The sequence below is a fragment of the Crocodylus siamensis genome, chromosome 5 (genome assembly GCF_052110815.1).
Source record: "Crocodylus siamensis isolate JL-2025a chromosome 5, ASM5211081v1, whole genome shotgun sequence".
Lineage (NCBI taxonomy): Eukaryota > Metazoa > Chordata > Crocodylia > Crocodylidae > Crocodylus > Crocodylus siamensis.
In genome coordinates, this window is record NC_143399.1 from 39,878,494 (window position 1) to 39,898,029 (window position 19,536).

The 19,536-nt window shown below is 45.8% G+C and overlaps 2 protein-coding genes across 2 annotated transcripts; one reads left to right on the forward strand and one right to left on the reverse strand.

The window, feature by feature from the left end:
• Nucleotides 1-3,843: 3,843 nt before the first annotated feature.
• Nucleotides 3,844-4,776, reverse strand: LOC149863927 (olfactory receptor 13H1-like). The gene has a single exon (XM_090049732.1). The coding sequence runs from the start codon at nucleotides 4,774-4,776 to the stop codon at nucleotides 3,844-3,846; it is 933 nt and encodes a 310-aa protein (XP_089905858.1).
• Nucleotides 4,777-16,782: 12,006 nt separating this feature from the next.
• Nucleotides 16,783-17,715, forward strand: LOC149863928 (olfactory receptor 13H1-like). The gene has a single exon (XM_090049733.1). It carries the CDS (start codon nucleotides 16,783-16,785, stop codon nucleotides 17,713-17,715), a length of 933 nt encoding a protein of 310 aa, XP_089905859.1.
• Nucleotides 17,716-19,536: the final 1,821 nt, after the last annotated feature.

A 19,536-nucleotide genomic window follows, 5' to 3' on the forward strand; every position in this document is an offset into this window, starting at 1 on the left:
TCTTCACAGTTCGAGTGGCCAAGCTCTGGAACGGGCTCCCAAGGGAGGTGGTGCTCTCCCCTACCCTGGGGGTATTCAAGAGAAGGTTGGATGTGTATCTAGCTGGGGTAATGTAGGCCCAGCACTCTTTCCTGCTTATGCAGGGGGTCGGACTCGATGATCTATTGAGGTCCCTTCCGACCCTAGCATCTATGAATCTATGAATCTATGAATCCCAGCAAGATAAGCATCCAATTTGCTCTTGAAGGTGTTCAATGTAGGTGCTTGAACCACCTCCGATGGCAGACTGTTCCAGACCTTGGGGGCTCGGACAGTAAAGAAATTCTTCCTTATGTCCAGCCTGAAACGGTCTTACAGGAGTTTGTGACCGTTCGACCTCGTCATCCCTTGGGGCGCTCTGGTGAACAGACGTTCCCCCAGATCCTGGTGGTCACCCCTGATAAACTTACAGGTGGCCATCAGATCACCCCTGAGCCTACGTTTTTCCAGGCTAAAGAGTCCCATGGCCCTCAGCCTGTCATCGTAAGATCTGTTTTCCTGACCTCTGATCATGCACGTGGCTCTCCTCTGGACTCTCTCAAGCTTCTCCACATCCTTTTTGAATTGTGGAGCCCAAAACTGGACACAGTACTCCAGCTGTGGCCTCACCAAGGCCGAGTACAAGGGGAGAATGACGTCCCGGGATTTGCTCGAGAAGCATCTATGGATGCACGCCAGCATTTTGGTCGCTTTACTAGCCGCAGCATCGCATTGCAGGCTCATGTTCATCTTGTGGTCAATGATGACCCCCAAGTCTTTTTCTTCTGTAGTGCTAACCAACGTAGCACTGCCGAGCCTATAAGGATGCTGCAGGTTTTTCCTCCCAAGGTGGAGAACCTTGCATTTATCGGTGTTAAACACCATGAGGTTCTTGTCTGCCCATTTGCTGAGCTTGTCCAGGTCAGCCTGGATCACCCGCCTATCTTCTGGCGTGGATGCTTTGCCCCAAAGTTTGGTGTCATCGGCGAACTTGGCCAGTCCACTCCTGACTTCAATGTCCACATCGTTAATGAAGATGTTGAACAGTATGGGTCCCAGGACAGAGCCTTGAGGGACCCCACTGGTTACAGGACACCATGATGAGTGACTGCCATTAATCACAACCCTCTGGGTCCGACCACGAAGCCAATTTCCCAGCCAGCGGATCGTGGTGGAGCCAAGGCCACAACTGGCCAGTTTGGCCAAGAGATGATCATGGGATACCAGATCAAAAGCTTTTTTGAAGTCAAGATATATGACATCAATCTCTTCTCCCTTGTCCAGGTGATAGGTCACCTGGTCATAGAAGGAAATGAGATTGGTCAAACAAGACCTACCCGCAACAAACCCGTGCTGGCTATCCCTCAGGATGTTAGCCTGGGCCAGTCCATCAAGGATGGCCTCCTTAATAAACTTTTCTAAGATCTTCCCCAGGATAGAAGTCAGGCTAATGGGCCTGTAGTTAGCCGGATCCACTCTCCTCCCTTTCTTGAAGATCGGCACCACATTGGCCTTCTTCCAGTCTTCGGGCACTACACCAGAGCACCAGGAGTTTTCAAAGATCCGTGCCAGGGGTTGGGCTATGATGCTTGCCAGCTCCTTGAGTACCCTGGGGTGCAGGTTGTCAGGGCCAGCTGACTTGAAGGTATCCAGCTTCTCAAGGTGTTCCTTCAGGAGGTCAGCATTGATGGAGGGTAGGGGATCCTCTTTTTCTGACTCCATGCCTCTTGAGTTCTTGGCTGCACTGAGTTTAAGGTTCAACAGGAAGGGTAGAGGCAGGGCTGGACAGAGGCATGCATGAACCGAGTAGCCGCCCAGGGCCTGAACAGAAAGGGGGCCCGAAAATAGTAATTATTATTATTATTATCTCTGGCAAAGGGGGACTCAATACTAAAAGTTTGCCCGGGGTTGCCAGGAGTCTAGGTACAATGGAGGCAGATGTTGGAGGGACTGAACTCCCCCCACACAAACTGGAGTGGGCTTAAAACAGAAGGTTCCCAACTTCCTTCTCAAACAGCACAGCTCTTATAAGCAGTGGGTAGCACCTCCATGCTTTGTTGTTGAGTGAAAGTAGGTGTGGCTGCTGTGCTTTAGACTAAACTCAGTAATGCTGGTGTGTGTTAAGTGTGTTAACAAGCAGGACTCTTAGCTGATGTTTTGTCTTCACTATATTCATAACACAGCTGGCTAAATTCATGGTAACATGGGTGCACTTGCTCATGGTGTAGTAGCCACTAGGGCTAGGTGAAATTTTGCCTAGCATTTCATTTTGTAGCTGTTTCAATGTGTTTTGAACTTGAAACAGCAAAATCAAAATGAACCAAGGGAATTTGAAAAGTTTTGAAAGTTTCTAAATGTTTAGCATTTCGAAGCCAGGCTTACTGGCTTCAGTGTGGGTCCCAGCCAGCAGCACCCACCTCCGGTCTTCTGGCAGGCAGATGGGGGCTCCCTGCAACCCCAGGAGGGCTGTGGGTGCTGTGCCAGAGTCCTTCTGGGGGTGCAGGCCTCCAATCTGCCTGCCAGATGACAGACCAGCGCTGGGCACAGCCCACACCCAACACCAGAAAGGTTGGTGCTGCCGCTGGCCCCAGGCAGCAGCACCTGGCTCCTGTCAGCTGGCAAGCAGAACGGGGGCATGTACCCCCCCAGGAGGACTCTGGCACAGCCCCCACAGCCCTCCTGGGAGTGTCAGCAGGCCCCTGATCAGCCTGCTGGCTGACAGGAGCTGGGTGCTGCTGCTTGGGACTGGCGGCAGCACCGAACTTCCCGGTGCTGGTCCCAAGCAGCAGCACCCAGCTTCTCTGATGCGGGTGAACCCCCAAGCTACCTGCCTGCTGCATTTTATGTTTCCCCATAATAACTATGGGCGAAACATTGAAACAGCGGCAAAACAGCAAAACAGTTTTGATGAAACGAAACAGAACAGTGGCTTCGAAACAAAATGAAACTTGAAATGAAACACTGTTCTGTTGAATCATCAAAACTGAAGTGGAATCGGAATGGTGCTGTTTCACACAGCCCCAGACTTGCAGTGCAGACAAAGCCATGGAGGGAAGAAAATCACCAAGTCATGACACAAGAATGCCTCTTATTAGATAGCATAGACTGGGTCCACTTCTGCTACCCACCAATCTATAAGGATGTTGGAAAGTTCAGAAAGGTTTAGAAAAGAGCCACCCCATCACCTACAGTCTAGAAACCCCACCTTCCTATGCGAAATTAAAGTTAGGATGTCCGAAAGAAAGTTTAGAGGTTACTTGTTCAAGGCCTATGGGGAGTGAGAAAAGCAAGGAAGTTTCTGAGAGATTGCAGCCCTCAGTGCAGTAGGCAAGGGTGGAATAAAAACCAACAGATGCAAGCCAATCAAACCATAAGAAAGGACCAACTTTTTACTAGTAACAGGAATTATCCATCAAGACCACTGACAAAAGGGTGGGGGTGAATCTCCTTATGTTGGGACTCACTAGATTGAGACTGTCTCTTTCTAAAGAATCCATTTTGGATTATCCAAGATTAGGAGCTAGATGCAAGACTCACTCGATCATGTCTCTTCCCTGGATTGTGGCACATCCCATACTTAATGGTCCATCCAGTCCATTTTAACGGGAGGTCTCTGTTCCCAGCAGGGTCCAGGTCAGCTCCCAGTGACTTTGTGAGAGGTGAGTGTACCTCTGCTCCCAGCAGCAGGACTGAGAGCAGGGTGAGGAAGTAGACTGCCATCTGATGGCTCTTGTCTCATGGAATCCTACATGAATATTGATACAATGGGAAACTGTTGAAGGAGCAAGGTGGAATCCAGCAGAAGGCAGCTGTTTTTAGATATGATTACACAAGCATTTTATTGCCAGCCATTTTTCTCAGTGCCCTTTGCACATCCTTGTTCCTCAAGCTGTAAATCAGGGGGTTCAGCATGGGGGTGACAAGTCCATAGAACACAGCGATGAGCTTGTCCTGGTCAGAGGCACTCTTGGCCTGTGGGCGAATATACATGGATATGGCCGTACCATAGAATATACTGACCACAGTCATGTGAGAACTGCAGGTGGAGACAGCTCTGCTTCTGCCCTGGGCTGAGCGAATGTGAAGCACGACCATGCCAATGCGGATGTATGTCACAAGGATGAAGGTGAAAGGCATGAGAAGTGTCAGGACCCCACTGGAGAACATCACAATGAGGTTGAGGTGGGTGTCAGAGCAGGCAAGCTTCAGCATAGCCAGAGCTTCACAGGAGAAGTGGTTGATGATATTGGGCCCACAGAACTGAAGTGGAAATGCAAAGGTGGGAATCACCGTCAGCAGAAATGCACTGGTCCATGCACTCACTACCATCTGGGTACACACTCTTCTGCTCATGATCAGAGGGTAGCGCAGGGGCTTGCAGATAGCCACAAATCGGTCATAGGCCATGACAGCCAACAGGAGGCACTCTGTCACTCCCAGGTAGAGTGAGACTATCATCTGGGTGTAGCAGTTAGCAAAGGAGATGGTGGGTCTGTCTCTAAAGCAGTTTGCCAGCATCTGGGGGGCAGAAATGGAGGAGTAGCAGATGTCGAGGAAGGAGAGGTTGCTGAGGAAGAAGTACATGGGGGTGTGTAGCTGTGGGTCAGCCCAAATCATGGCCAGGATGAGTCCATTTCCCAGCAGTGTCACAAGGTAGATAAACAGTAGCAGCCAGAAGAACATGGCCTGTGCCCAGGGGTAATTGGACAGTCCCACTAGGATGAACTCTGTCACCAGTGACTTGTTGGCTCTTTCCATTTCACTGTGTGGGATTCACCTGTAGGGAGAGGGAAAGGAAAAGGAATGAGAGGCTGGCAAAAACAGGGCAGATGATGGATGCCCCAGAAGATTGATCTGAGCCCACAGGCTCAGCTTGGCAGGTGAGAAGGCATTAGGGCACCCCTTCCTGACCAGGACATTCCCCCTTGCTCCAGTCATGTGATCATGTCACCACCAAGATAAGTGGCACACCCAAAGTATGATATTCCCATGTGTGCCCTTTCTTCTGCTTATTCTTGCACGTTCCAAATCTGGACATGTGCTGGAGAAGACACTTTGTGGTGTCCCTGTGCTGCTACTTATGAGATCTTGTTCTCCAGCATGCATGAGACCAACTCCTGCAGAGAACACAGGAGTGCTTTCACCACCAAGTTTCTAGCCTTGCCACATGACAATGGGACAAGGAAGGAGGCCATCCTAAGGGCTGTCTTGGGTGAAGCATGCTGCTGCCATAGTGCAGACACACCCTGAATGGTTCCCTGCAGCCAAGGGTTGTAACCTGTAGGGTGCTGGGGGTCTGTACTCCTGGTGCCAGAGCACAGATGGGTTCTGGAGGAAGAAAGGGGACTGGAATCTCAGACTCATGAAATCCTGAAAACAGAATACCTCACTCCTCTCAACCACTGATGGATCTCCCCTCTTCAGACCCATTATTCTCCCATTGCAGTTGTCCGACGAACAGGTCCTGTAACAATGTTCCAGTCTCAGACACCAAAAATTGGAGCAGCTGATCACTTATACCCTGCTGGCTGAGTCTCACTCCTCAACCTCTCATCACTAATCTGGGTATGAGCAAGCACAAAGCCTGTCCACAATTGATTCAGTGACGGAAATTGGGGCTTTGTCTCTCTCTCACCATGTAGGTGTCCTTGTTGTAGTACATACTGACCCTAAATGAAGTGGCTAAGCTATCCCAAAGGGGACCGAATGGACTCAGGAGATACAAAGATCCCTTCCCCACACCTGTTATGGCACATATTTGTGAGAAACTCTAGAGCATATTGGCTTCAACATCTAAAGCTAGTGCCTATTTTGACCCAGGCTAGACCCAAAACCCACTCCCACCTCCCACACTTCCCAGTAACTATTGGGAAGGCATCATCTTCCTGGATCCTGAAAGAAGTGACAGGTCTAGTAGAGCAGATAAATCCACTCTTGACCCAGGGCACAGTCAACCATCCCCTGCTTGAGAACACTGTCTAGGCTGAAATTTCCCTGTCTGGTCTCCTCCTAAACGCAAATGCTTCCACAGCCTTTGGGCTGTGCTGGATTGTCTCATATCTAGCACAAAGAGAAGGAAGCAGTACACACCTGTGTTAATAATTCTGGAGCAACCCAGAGTCTCATCAGTGTGGTGGCAATGTAACTACTGGCCACTGTCCCCAGTGGAGATCACACTGTTTATGCACAAAGCAAGTCCATCCAGACTGGTCTCAGCAGTGGGGTAAGCAATGATGTGGGTACAGATGCCCTGGTAGTATGGGCAGAGGTCACTACCAGGCTCCCAGTGCTCTCATGGCCTTTGCACAAAACCTGCGCAGCAATGCTTGTTGTGGGTGTGGGGAGGGAACTAGAACCATGGGTCCCCTGATGTTGAGAGATCTCCACCCGTGTGGTTTCTGATGAAGTATCTGGAATGTGACAGCTGATTTCATTCCTCACCCAGGCTTGGTGGTGCAGAGCACCCCCAAGACTCTCTGCTTGGGGGCAGCATCGAAGGAGTTTCATCCTAGTGAGTCAAAGTAAGGTGTAGAGTGGGAAGCTTGCTACATCCTCAGACCTGCACACACAAATGTCCCTGCATGAGCAGTGGCAGGCTGCAAAGGCAGAGGAAGGGGAGTCTCCTCTACATTGTTCCCTTAAACTGGAGTAGTTTGGCTTGGGACAGAGGCAGGGAACTCCTGGCAAATCACCATTCTGTCTGCCCCTAATTAGTTATCCCAAAATAGGGGATTCCTTGGAAGTGCCCACAGCTGAGCCCTATGAAGCACAATGCATTGGTGGCACTTTCATTCCCATTTTCACCCCACATAGGCTGGCACCACTTCTGGGTTTGTACCCTGGACAATGAAAAGCCCCATTCTAAACCCCTTGCAAAGACGAGCCAGTAAAAAAAGGACAGTTCCATCCTCCTGAACCTACCACAATGACAGCTCACATCCTGCTGCCCAGGGAAAGTGGCTGGGAAGTGACTCGCCTTGGTGTTTAGGCCCAGGTCAGTCAGCTGTGAGACAAAAGTGACCTTACAGGAGCTGACTGGTGGTGTTGTGAGGCAAACTGAAATACTCAGCTTCCTTGGGCTGATGCAGGAATTCTCATCCTCAGTTTCTCTGCTCTGCCAGACTGAATTACCAGGAATCACTAATCAGTAGCCTTGGCGTTTTGCCTGCTGGTTTCCAAATACAGGCAAATGTAGCGGCAATTTGATTCTATCTGTGAAATGACTTGCTTTCAATGAAGCAATGATGCGGATGAGACCCCAGCCTCAGGACTGAGAGTTGTGTCGCTGTCTATACAACAGCCTCCATGGAAGGCTGCCTAGTTCCCGCATCTCTCCTTGCCTGTGCCACACCTGAAGTTTACCTTGCAACAATCTGGAGACCTGTGTTATTCCTCTGGTTCCCCTGGCTCTGTTGACTCCACCAATGCAAATGCGTCAGGTGCCAGTTGTGCCATTTTCACTGCCCTTAAGCAAAGAGCTTAATCCATCCAGAAACCACACTGGAGTTTGGTGGTTTGTTTTAAGCAGAATAGGATACAAATATCCTCTGTGATTCTTCATAGAACCCAAATGCTTCCAGGGGCAGGTCCAGGAAGGGTGCTGTGCTAAGGTTACACCCCCTTCAACAGGGTAGTTCATGCTCAGTGAGCCCCCTCCTCTTGACACCTCTTGTCTTGGCTGCTGGTGACACTTGCAGTAACACTGAGGTCTCTGCCACCCTTGCCTCTTCAAACACCTAAATCTGCTCCTGAAGGCTTCCTTCCTAGCATACCATTCTCCCATAACTAACTTATGTGGGGGAAGGGAGAAAGCTGTATCAGGATTCAGGGTTTCCTAAAATATCTGAGTCTTTTGTCCCTGGGGCACAATGCATTGTTTTTTGGAGGTTTTTTTCTTGAAGCCTCAGGGACCCTGTTTCCTACATGCAGTGACATTGCCTGAGAGATGTTCATAGCTTAATTTAGTCTGCACACATATTTTCTGAAGCAGAGAAGTCCTTTACTAAGTTGGGGATTATTGATACAAGAAATGACCAGTCAGTGTGATTTGTGATCTCTTTTTCATTGTCACAAGACTCACATCTGAGGAATTAGATCAGGAAAAGATCAACACATTTAGGTTGGGGATGGGGGAAGGGAGGGCTGAAAGCACCTCTCTGAACTGGAAACACAGGATAATACTGAAAGCTAGAAAGCCATAGAGTTGGTTTACATTTAATTTCAGTAATAGAATAATCATGCCTTAGGATAATGACATGGAGCATATTTATTTCAGGGTATGTCTGGCTTTTTTTCAGACTAAAAGGAGTGGACAAATGGTGCGCAGCCTTACACCATTATATGCCACTCCACTCTAGGATAAATATACATCTCAAAATGCAGGAGTAATCATACATTGCTGTACAGTACCCCAGTGCACTGGTTGTGTTCTAATCCATTTCAATCCCAGAATAAGTACTTGCATGATGAAAACTGACTTCCCTGCCCCCCTGTGGTCAAGCACTCGGGACCCTTGTACATATGATGGGTTGTTTTCCCACATTGTCTCAATCTGTCTCCCTCAAAGCAACATGATGGGTGTCAGTCTTTCCCGTCACTGTTATACATGACAGGTCAAAAATATCCAAATTACTCCATGCACTATTCCAAGTCAAATATGGTAGGGATGCTGCATAACAATTCGACCCTGCTGACCTCTTAGTGCTAAATTACAGGAGGGGGCACTGGTGATATGTGATATGTGCAAAAAAGCTAGAGTTGCTTAGTTTTATTAATTGACATAATTTGCTTAATTTTAATTTCATTAATTTCATTACTGTTATAATTTAATATACATATTTTAAAGCAATGTCTTCCTTCCTCTTTCTTGGAATTAATCGTTATTTCTTATATTTTTAATGTTTGTAATTATTATATATATTCATATACTGTGGGCCACCAATTTAGCAAAGCTGTTTGTATGTCTGCTCTTTATTCTGGAGTAGCTTTACCATGGAGTTAACTCCAGGGCACTTTTCTCCACAGTAATTCTGTCATGTGCCATGATCCTTAGACTCCTCTTGTTAGATTTGCTTTGCAATTTCAGCTGGATATGGCATTCTCACTACTAAATCATCCATTTCGGTGTAGTGTTGTTTGGCTGTGTTGAGATGGACCTGAATCCTGCTCCAGAATTGTCCAGAATTGTTCTGCTCACCTCCTCATGATATATTAAGAATACTCTAACTAGCCTCTATAGTGTAAGACCAGGTTGAGTCATACCAGGACCCAGACCTACAAAGACTCACAGAATCAGGGCCTTCATTTGTAGAAATGAGCAGGCAATGAAAGCAGGAAGGAAAAGGGGCCAATAGAAAATCAAGCTGTCTATCCTGTCTTCATAGCACAGGGCAGGAAACTATACTCAATTACCCAGATCTGTTCCTGTTTTTATCCATTACTGTTTTATGTAAAGTACATCATACACACTAGTCCTAAGGATCAGAACCCAGGTTTCCCTTTCACAGGCCTTAGACTACAGTCAGACTACCTCTTACTTGATATTCATATTATCCTAAGACACTTGAATTCTTGGTGTACCATGGTCCAGCATCAACAAAAAGGGGGGAGGATGCTCCTCCCAACTATTTTATATTCTGGCAGGTGGGGAATAAAGAGATTGGGTTTGACTTTATCTGTCTGAAGAGGGTTTACACCCCACATTTTGCATTTCCTGAGTGGTTGTTACAATAATGGGGTTCTTGAGCAAATGTTGTGCCATACCTTCTGTCCAGTGTTGTTGAGTGAAAGTGGCAATGGCTGCTTTGCTTTGTCCTAACCTCAGCAATGCTGATGTGTCTTTGGCATGTTGAGATGATATCTATCAGATCAGACACCAGTGGGGACTTAAATGTGAACTAGGCACCTATATTATCATACTGGGAAGCTTTGGCTAATGAAGAAAGTCTGTGTTTAGGAAACTATGATCCAAACATGGACACTGAATATATTTAGGCATCTAACAAGTTTTGCAGTTAAAGGAGCAGGGTTCCTTGGAATCTCTTTTTGTGACAGATGGCTATTTTTTTTCAAAATCCACTTAGGTACCTAGGTGAGCAATCTTAGTTTGGCCCAATATTATGATTCTCTAATTATTTATTAATTGTATCCTGTATCAGCATTTCCATTATTTTGTCTGTGACTGATGTCAAGGCAACCAGTCTATAGTTACTCTGGTGATTCCTCTTGCTCTTGTTGACTATTGGCACAACATTAGCACTCTTGTAGTCTTCTGGAATTTCTCTTGTATTCCAAGATTTATCCAAAATGAATATCAGCAGGCCAAAGATCTTCCCAACCAGCTATTTTTGGACCCTTGGGTACAAGTGATTTTAAAATGGTTATGTCTGCTGAGCTATGTGCAAAGGCATAGCAAGATATTTCAACACCCAGGGGAGAAGTGGAGGGGGCTGGTAGGGGAGGAAGGGGATTTTGCTGACCACTGGAGAGCAGGAAGGGGAGTGGTATCTTATCTGCCCCTACTCTTTGAGGTCAGGTGGCAGCTGCTGCAGCTCCTGCTGTAAAAGTGTCAGCTTGGCTGCTGTAGTGGAGGGTAGATTTGCTGCATGTTGGTACAGTAGCCCAGGCAGCTAAGACTCCATCAGCTGCTCCTGATGCCTTAGTCACTTTCCCCCAACCACCTAATATGCTTCTGAGTGCAGGGCAGTATCTCTTGTGGCAAAGCCTGGAGGAGTGAATTAATGCTCACCATTCTCCCCTACAAATACACTATGGAAGATAGGGCTGTACCTGCCTGGTTTCTGATGTCAGGCTTGTCCCTGCCATGGAAAAGGCCCCCAGGGGTGGGGGTTGGGGGAATAGCTAGGGGTGTGTGGTAGCATAACAGTACCATCTTTAAGTCAGTGAGTCATCTCAGGGCTGGATCCCTCTCTCCCCACTCTAGTTGTGCTACTGGTTATGTGCAACTAGGTCTTCACAAAAGGACACCAATACTGTTGCTTTTCAGTCAAGTCCCTTTCCATTAACAGTATGGAATATAAATAGTCACATGGGCCATGGGATGCCCAAGAGAAACAGCATGGAGCAATGGCAAATGCCCAATCCAGTGCTTCTGGTTATATGGCCCCAGGATAGGCTTCCAGGAGGAACTCTCCTCTGCCATCATTAAGTGCTAAAGGTCAGTCATATTTGTAATACATTTATAATGCAGTGGCAAATTAAGTGCATCAAGACCTAGCTGGTCTCCTTTCTGATGCCTCCTCAGAGACAGAATAGACAGGACTCTTAGGTTTCCTTTCTCTGAAAACAGCACCCACATAGGAAGCTCCATTATGCTCATGCCAGCACCCTTATGCCACAGAACCATGACAGATGTCAACAAACCAGGGGCATGAGTTTAAGGTGCCTGTAGGGGACATGGCCCCATTTTCATTCTAGTTGCTTATGTTTGAATGATTGTATCCTTGGAGATGAAGAGAGGAGTCTTATATTTTTAGCTATGTTCCATTGAAAGAGAGCTGAATTTGGAGCAGGGGCTGCAGTGGACCCACTACTTGGGACTTTAGGGAAACATGCCCTAGGAACTTACGCTAGGGGCACACTGTTCAATGTTGTTGGCCATCTTCAATGTCCAGAGGAATAGGTGACAAACAGGCATTCTGGATGTCACCCCATCCCATTAGGGAGGGTTTTAGTATGCATGCAACACCCTATCAAGGTGGCTACTTTATTTCTGAGTATTCTCTCCTGCATGTCATGGGAATTTCCAGTAGCAGCTTTCAGAGGGTGTAGCAGGACACTGCCTCCCTCTGTGCTCCTCAGCAAGCAGCAACTGTGGTCAGTGGGTTCAGAATAGCCCCTAGTCTTGGGTATGGAAGGACAATCTCACTCTTGGCATTCCTCTGTTCTGCTGCAATTAGTTTCAATTTCAGGAAGTGTCCCCATGGGAACTGACTTGGAGAGTGTGCGACAGCTGACTCAGGGAGAATGCACCAATGAATTTCTTAGAAGTTTCCTTTGCAATGAGCTTAGCTGAATATTTAGCTCTGACAAGTTGCAGTTATTCATTGCTGAAGGGACAAGGACCTAGCAATGCAGTCTTTTGCCAAGACTGTGCAGGTCACACATAATAATCAACATATAGGAATGGCACTTTTAGTAGACTTGTATTCTGTTTGCGATCATTATAGAAGCTATGTTTACAATGTTATAGTATCAATAGTTAGTAAGTGCTCAACTGATCTTAATATAAATGAGTTATCCATGAGTAATGTGCTATTTAGATGATAATGAACACATCAGGAGTGGGCTTTAGTTATAGGTAGTTATAACTATTACCTCACTGGAATTGATTGGAATCTATAATAACTGATTAAGCACTTATTAAAAATATCTAGTAATCTTTTATAAACATTTATAAATGGACTCTTACTTAAAGTATGACTAAAACAAGTCTGTCAGAAATGAATAACAATATCATGTTTTCTTAATCAAGTGAGGGTGAATTATGTTGCTTGTTTTTTAATATTAGGAATAGATCAGTTACTGATAACTTGTCATTTTCTTATTCAGCAGTTCTGTGTTAAGATATAAAGAGAATCCTTTGAAACCTGGCATGAAAACGAAAGTAAGAAAGTAAGTTTCTGTTGTTCTATATGATGCATTTCCTTTTTTTAAATATTGATTTTTAATGCAACACAAAGATCAGAAATACATATAGATCAAGTAGCCATATCAACCTCAACTATGTACATGGCTGTCAAAATCAGTAATCAGTAACTGGGAAAATAGAGGGAAAAGAAAGAAATAGAATAAAAGGAGAGAAAAGAAAGGAAGGAGGAAAGAGGAGGAATAGAAGAAGAAATAAAGAAATGTGCAAGGAATAATAGTGTATTTACCAAAATATTTTAAGAAATCTTTCCAAACTGTACCGGACCTGTCAAAGTAGTTATGCCTGCAAAACATGACTCTCTCCAGAGATGCCAGCTGTGTCATCTCTCCATACCAGGTTTTGACTATGTGATGTATTTCTGGTGCAGAGTTTCTCTGGATTTCCCTAGATTTTGATCTGCATAATCACTTTGGTGACTTTGTGACTTCAGTGTATGATTTTGGTGACACCATGACTTCAGGGACCTTGTTACTTCACACATAAAGAGTTGAGGATCCTGTATTTCTCCTCCAGTCCCACAACTTTGTTTTGCTTCTCATTTAGGATTCTCAAGATTATCTTTATGCCAGATGAAGTCTGACCATTATAGCAGTATAAAATCAAGAGAAAGAGCAGATTCACAGAATGAAATCTTATGCTGTGAAATCACTGGGAGTTCTTTCATTGACTTCAAAGGAGACAGGATTTCATCCATCAGCTTTCAATTCCAAAAAGCTTCCCCCCAAATTCACCAAACTTGCATTAAGTCAAAATTTTAACTCTGACCCCATAAGCTGATAACATAGGCCATCCATGGATAAGTCTACTTTGCTGTGAGGTCACCCTTAAGACATTGTAAAGAGTAAGGGACAGATGAAGCTGGAATACCTATTCTTGTTCCAGATTGGTTGGTGACAGAAGTGAGAGTTTTTGAACCTATCAGAAGCGTAATAGTGCTGTCAGGGTAGAGAAGACCAAAGGAGGCTTTGCCTGTAACTTCTGATTTCCAGCCTTTAAGTATTTATGGAGATGTAAACTTCACTGTCACTACAGTTATTGTTGTTGTTTTATATTATATAACTATATATAACTATATATAACTATATATATATATATATATATATATATATGTCAACTATGTCTATAATCGTGTGTGTGTGTGTGTGTGTGTGTGTGCGCGTGTACCATAAAATCATAGATAGGTAGGGCTAGAAGGGACCTCCATATATCATCTTGTCCAACCCCCTGATTAATTTATATACAAAGCAGAGTAAAAATCTTGGGCTAGTATCTTTCTTGGGTATTGAATGGCCTTAAAAATAACAAAAAGCTTTTTTTTACTCTTTTCCACACGTAATTTTCATACTACTATGATGGCCTAGAAATACTTCTGACTTGATGCACCTGGTGTGGTTGCACATACAAGAAGAGACTTTCTGCTCCTTTTAATTTGGTTTCTAAAGTGAGGTTATGAAAGTGCTTTAAAAGTAGTTCAGATAAGCCTTACTATCATGTGGATATGAAAACAAAGCCTCCTCTTGTTCAGGGCAGTTGCAGGTATCAAGACTGGTAGCAGAATAAGAAGACCAAGGAAAGTGTAGGTCCCTTACTGAATGGGAAGGGGAACCTAATAATGGATGATGCTGACAAGGCTGAAGTATTTAATGCCTTCTGTTACTTCAGTCTTCACAAAGAAGTCAGCTACCAGATGACAAGAACAGTTAGCAGCAAGGAAAGGGGAGGAGATAATCAGCCTTGAGTAAGGAAAAACAGGTTAGACATTTTTGGACAAGCTGGATATATCAAAGTCAGCACAGCCAGATAAGACTCATTCTAGAGCACTCACAGAATGCATAGAAGGAAATTGCAGAGCAATTAGCTATTTTCTCTGAAAATTCATGGAGGTCAGATAAGGTCTCAGATGACTGGAAAAGGGCAGGAGAAGAATCCAGGGAATCACAGACCAGTCAGTTTAACTTGGAAAGATTCTAGTATCTGTTTCCAAACACTTAGAGGATAAAATGGTGATCAGGAACAGGTAATAGGGATTTATCAAGAGCAGATCATGCTTAATCAATCTGATTTCCTTCTATTACAAGATGATAGACTTTATGGATAGGGGAAGAGCAGTAAATGTGATATATCCAGTGTTTAGCAAGACTTTCAACACTGTTAGTCATGCCATTCTCATTAGTACACTAAAGAAATCATCAACAGCTCAATGTCTAATTGTGAAAAGTTATCAAATGGGGTTCCTCTTGGGTCTGCAATCCATTATAACTCCCACTGGGTAGACTGCAGTAGCACAGAAAGGGCCCTGGGGGTTATTAATGGATTGTAAACTAAATATGGTTCAAAAGTGTGCTATCGTCGCAAAAAAGGATAGGATGTATTAATAGAAGTGCCACATGACAGTCACAGAAGTTATTCTTCTATTGTATTCAATGTTCGTCTGGAGTATGTTGTCCAGTTTTGGGCACAACACTTCAGGGAAGATGTGGACAAATTAGAAGTCTAGCAGAGAACAAAAAAAATGATGAAAAAAGTAGGAAGCATGATTTATGAGTGTAGCAGGATACTGGGACATGCTGCTCCTTTAAGGAGGATATCAGCCTGTGAGGCTGCTTGCAGATGACACAGGGGGCTAATGAGAAACTCACCTCACCAGATGAGGGCTCAGGCTGGACATATATAAGCTCAGAGCCTGAGCCAGTTGGGCAGTCTCTCCCTGACAGCCACAAGGTGAGGAGGCGCTGGCAGCAGGGCTCCTAAAGGGTCTGGAGTGAATATTAACAACACTGCAGGCTTGGGAGCAGAGGCAAGTGCCTGGGCAGAGCAAGTCAGGGTTGTACAGGCAGATGACCTTTGTCTTATTTTGAAACCATAGAGGGTCCTTGAGCCCAGAGAAGGGGTGGTGAAAGGGCCTGGAGGGGGTGAAGGCCCAAGGGGGATGAGCGCACAGCTACGCAATTTTACAAAGAAAGAACACCCATGAGGCTTGTGGCATGGTACAGAGGAGGTACCGAGCCACGCAATGAAGTCTAAAGGCAACAGGTGCCCAGCAGAGGTGCATACAGGCCAAGAGGGCCTATTAGCTTGAGGGCACAGGATGTTGAACTGAGGGGACCTAGGAGGGTCGCAGTGGTGATTGGCACAGGCTCAGGCTCACTCAGAGCTGACAGGCAGCCTCCCTTATATAACCTTCAATAAGAGCAAGATGTGGCAGGTGACAGATCAAAAGGAAGGGTTGGCAGCATGCTGGACCCAGACAGCGGCTGCACAGCTAACAGGGGTCATCATGGCTGCCTCGTGGCTACATGTCGTGCTACACTGAGTCATAATTGAAAGAACTGGGACTATTTAGTCTGGAGAAGAAAAGATGAAGGAGGCAGTTAAAAACAAATGCATAATTTTTTTTTAATAAAATGATAATAACAGTTCTTTGTGTCTACAGGAGACAAGATGAGAAACTGTTGGTTTCAGTACAACTTTAAATGAAACAAACTGAGAAAACAAAACTTTTCATAAACCAGAAATCTCACTATTGGGGCATTAATTAAGGTTTTCTCAAACCTCAGATCTTACTTCACCTTCACTCACAAGCAGCATAAGATTTGGCATGCCTACAACAGCAGGAAACTGGACTAAATAATTCCAGAGGATGCAGACAATCCTATGCTCCCATATAATTCCTGCAAACTTTGGACCTTGCACACTGAGATTATGATATCAGATATCCCAAGTTCCATAGAATTGGCCTTCTTTTCACTGACGTTGGTAGAACTTCATATTTCTTTGTGGTAGCAATCAAGCACCTTTGCTGGTGTGCAAGAGCCTGCATTTATACCTTGATTCAAATGCAGGGAACTGCTTGCCTTATCCTAGGCAAGACATAACCTAAAGGAAAAAAATCACATCTTTGTAGGGCTAGCATAAGATACAGACTCCACATATGAAAATCAGGGCTTCTAACTGGGATTTAGAGTTTGAACTTGAAACATTATAATAGTGAACAGTGCCATTCAGAGCACTGCCCTTTGCGCACTAGTTATTTTACCTACTACAACTTTCTTTCTTTCTTCTTTTCTTTCTTGCAGGTGAATTTCTCCTGACTCATGGGAGGAAGCAATGAAACTTCAGTGACAGAGTTCATCCTGGTGGGACTCTCTGATCACCCTTGGGCCCAAGCTATCTTTTTCTGGCTGTTGCTGGTCGTATATTTGATGACGCTGGTAGGAAATGGTCTGCTGGTCCTGTTGATCCAGAGGAATACACACCTCCATACTCCCATGTACTTCTTCCTCAGCAACCTCTCTGTGTTAGATATCTCCTATACTTCCAGTACTGTGCCACAGGCCTTGGCCCATTGCTATGCCCACAGGCCTACCATCTCCTTCGTTAGATGTTTTGCCCAGATGTGCATCTCTCTTTTCCTGGGGGTAACAGAGTGCCTCCTGCTGGCTGCCATGGCTTACGACCGGTTTGTGGCCATTTGCCAACCCCTGCGCTACCCCCTAATCATGAGCTGGAAGGTCTGTGTCCAGTTGGCAGCCACTGCATGGCTCAGTGCCTTTTTGCTCACCTTCATCCCAAACATGACGCTGAAAGATCTCTTCTGTGGGCCCAACGTCATCAATCATTTCACCTGTGAGGTGCAGGCCATGCTGAAGCTGGCTTGCTCCCCAAACCATGTCCACGAGGGGATCGTGTTTACTAGTGGGGTCCTGACACTCCTGGTGCCCTTTGCCTTCATCTTGGTGACTTATATACGCATTGGGCTGGCTGTGCTGCACATCCGCTCAACCGAGGGCAGAAGCAAAGCCTTTTCTACCTGTGCATCCCACCTGGCTGTGGTCACTATATTCTATGGCACGGCCATGTCCATGTACCTGCAGCCTCCGTCCAAATCTTCTGCTGACCAGGACAAGCTCGTTGCTGTGTTCTATGGAGTTGTCACCCCGATGCTGAACCCCCTCATCTACAGTCTGAGAAACAAGGATGTGAAGGAGGCTCTGAGGAGAATGTCTGGCAGGAAAATCCCTCCCTGAAAGACAGTCAGGACATGGATAAATGATGCTCCCGGTGAGAGGTTCTTCCAGCTGTCTCTGTTGGGTTATTCAGGCCATAAAGTGATGCTGTATACACTGCTACATTATTCAGCTCGTGCCACACCGGAAACCACTTGCAACATCAACAAAGGTCATGTTCTGCCAGGGCATCCACTGGGCCATGATAGGTAGCTTTACTATCTCTGGGGCTATAATAAAATAGTAAAGGCCATGATTTCCACTAAGTGCTTATTCTTTGGGGACCCAGCCTAAGACATGTTTTCAAATAGTGAACACTCCAGTCTTGGAGGCTGGGGTCTAAGACTTGCAGGGTCTAAGACTTGCAGTCACAAGAGTGTGTGCACTACAGCAGTCTCTGTGATAATGTGCAGACTTCATGTAGTTGTAAGATGAGCTTGTCATTTTGGGCCTATCTACTCAGAGGCATGGGGTTGGTCATGAAGAGAACAGGGCCCAGCATGCCTTGTCCTTGCCTGTTGATGCACTACTTACCCAGCAATCTGCTGGGGAGTCTGGTCAAGCTTGTTCCTAGCAGCAGCTCTTGGATATGCTGAAGACAGTGGTCTCTAAAGAAAGCACTGATGCAGGAGGGTCTCTGTAGTATGTTTCCAGTTTTGAAGCATGCTTGTGGACACTGGTTGGTGGAGCACGAGTAGCAAATGAGCTTGGTCCTGTCTCCACCCAGACTCATTGCAGCCACCATGTTGTAGACAACGCCTTGCGGACATGATCTGCAGAGACCACCCTGAAGGGGACTGGGGAAATGTATTTTATGTAACAATGGGGTGGCATTTAGGGGGTTAAAAATAAAAATCCATGCCTTGAGAAATGACCTTTTAAGGCATGTTCTTTTAGTTAAAAAGCACTGTAAATTGTAAATTAGGATGTGATAATAAACATGATAATGGAGCCCTGAAGTTCTTCCTTTCCAGTGTATTTGGGGTGTGAGGGGCACACACTGGGTGGCTGGGATGGGGAGAGGTGGATTTCTCAATGGAGCTGGAAGAGGAAGGGGAGCATTTCACCTTGGAAGCTGGAGGTGCCCTGGGTGTCCTACTCTTGCAGTGGCTCCTGGCTGACTCTCTCACCTGAGGTGGTCATATGTTCCAGTGATATAAGCAATGATATAGAGTCTTATCAGTGAGATAAGCAGTGAGCCCCACTGTCAGGCCAGGTCATGGGCACCCAGGTATGGGGATCACCCAGGGTCAGAAGAAGCAACTGAGATCCAAAGGGAGTGTGCACAGTCTGCATGTAGGGGAGCTAGGGTGCCAGGGGGTAAAAAGCCAGAAGATCCATCCCAGGAAATGAGTCAGAGATTCAGGGGGTGAGGCAGAACACCGGGTCAGAAAACCAGCCAGGTCAGGGATTAGGAAGTCAAACCAGAGTTGGTTCAGAGAACCAAGGGGTAAGGCCAAACTCAGGGTCCATGGGCTGGATCAGGTAAGCCAGAGAGACTCCATTAGAGAGCCAGTAGTGGCCCAAACAAATGGTGCAGCAACCTAAATATAAGGTGAAACATAGCTATCTAGACCTTTCCTCTTCCAAGTTAGGAGACTATACTTGGAAGGGCTGAAAGGTCATCTGACCCCAGCTGGCCACTCTGATGGCAGAGAGTGGGTGTGTGGCCAGGATCTGTTGAATAGTTTTGGTCACCTGCAGCTGTTCATGTGCTGAGATGGTGGCAAACTGTGATGAGTTGTTACTTGACAGTCATTGAAGCCCCAGGTTCAAGGCTGTAGCAGGATGTCCTCCTGCACATTCTTTCAGTGATGTTTTAATGCTTATACAACATTACTT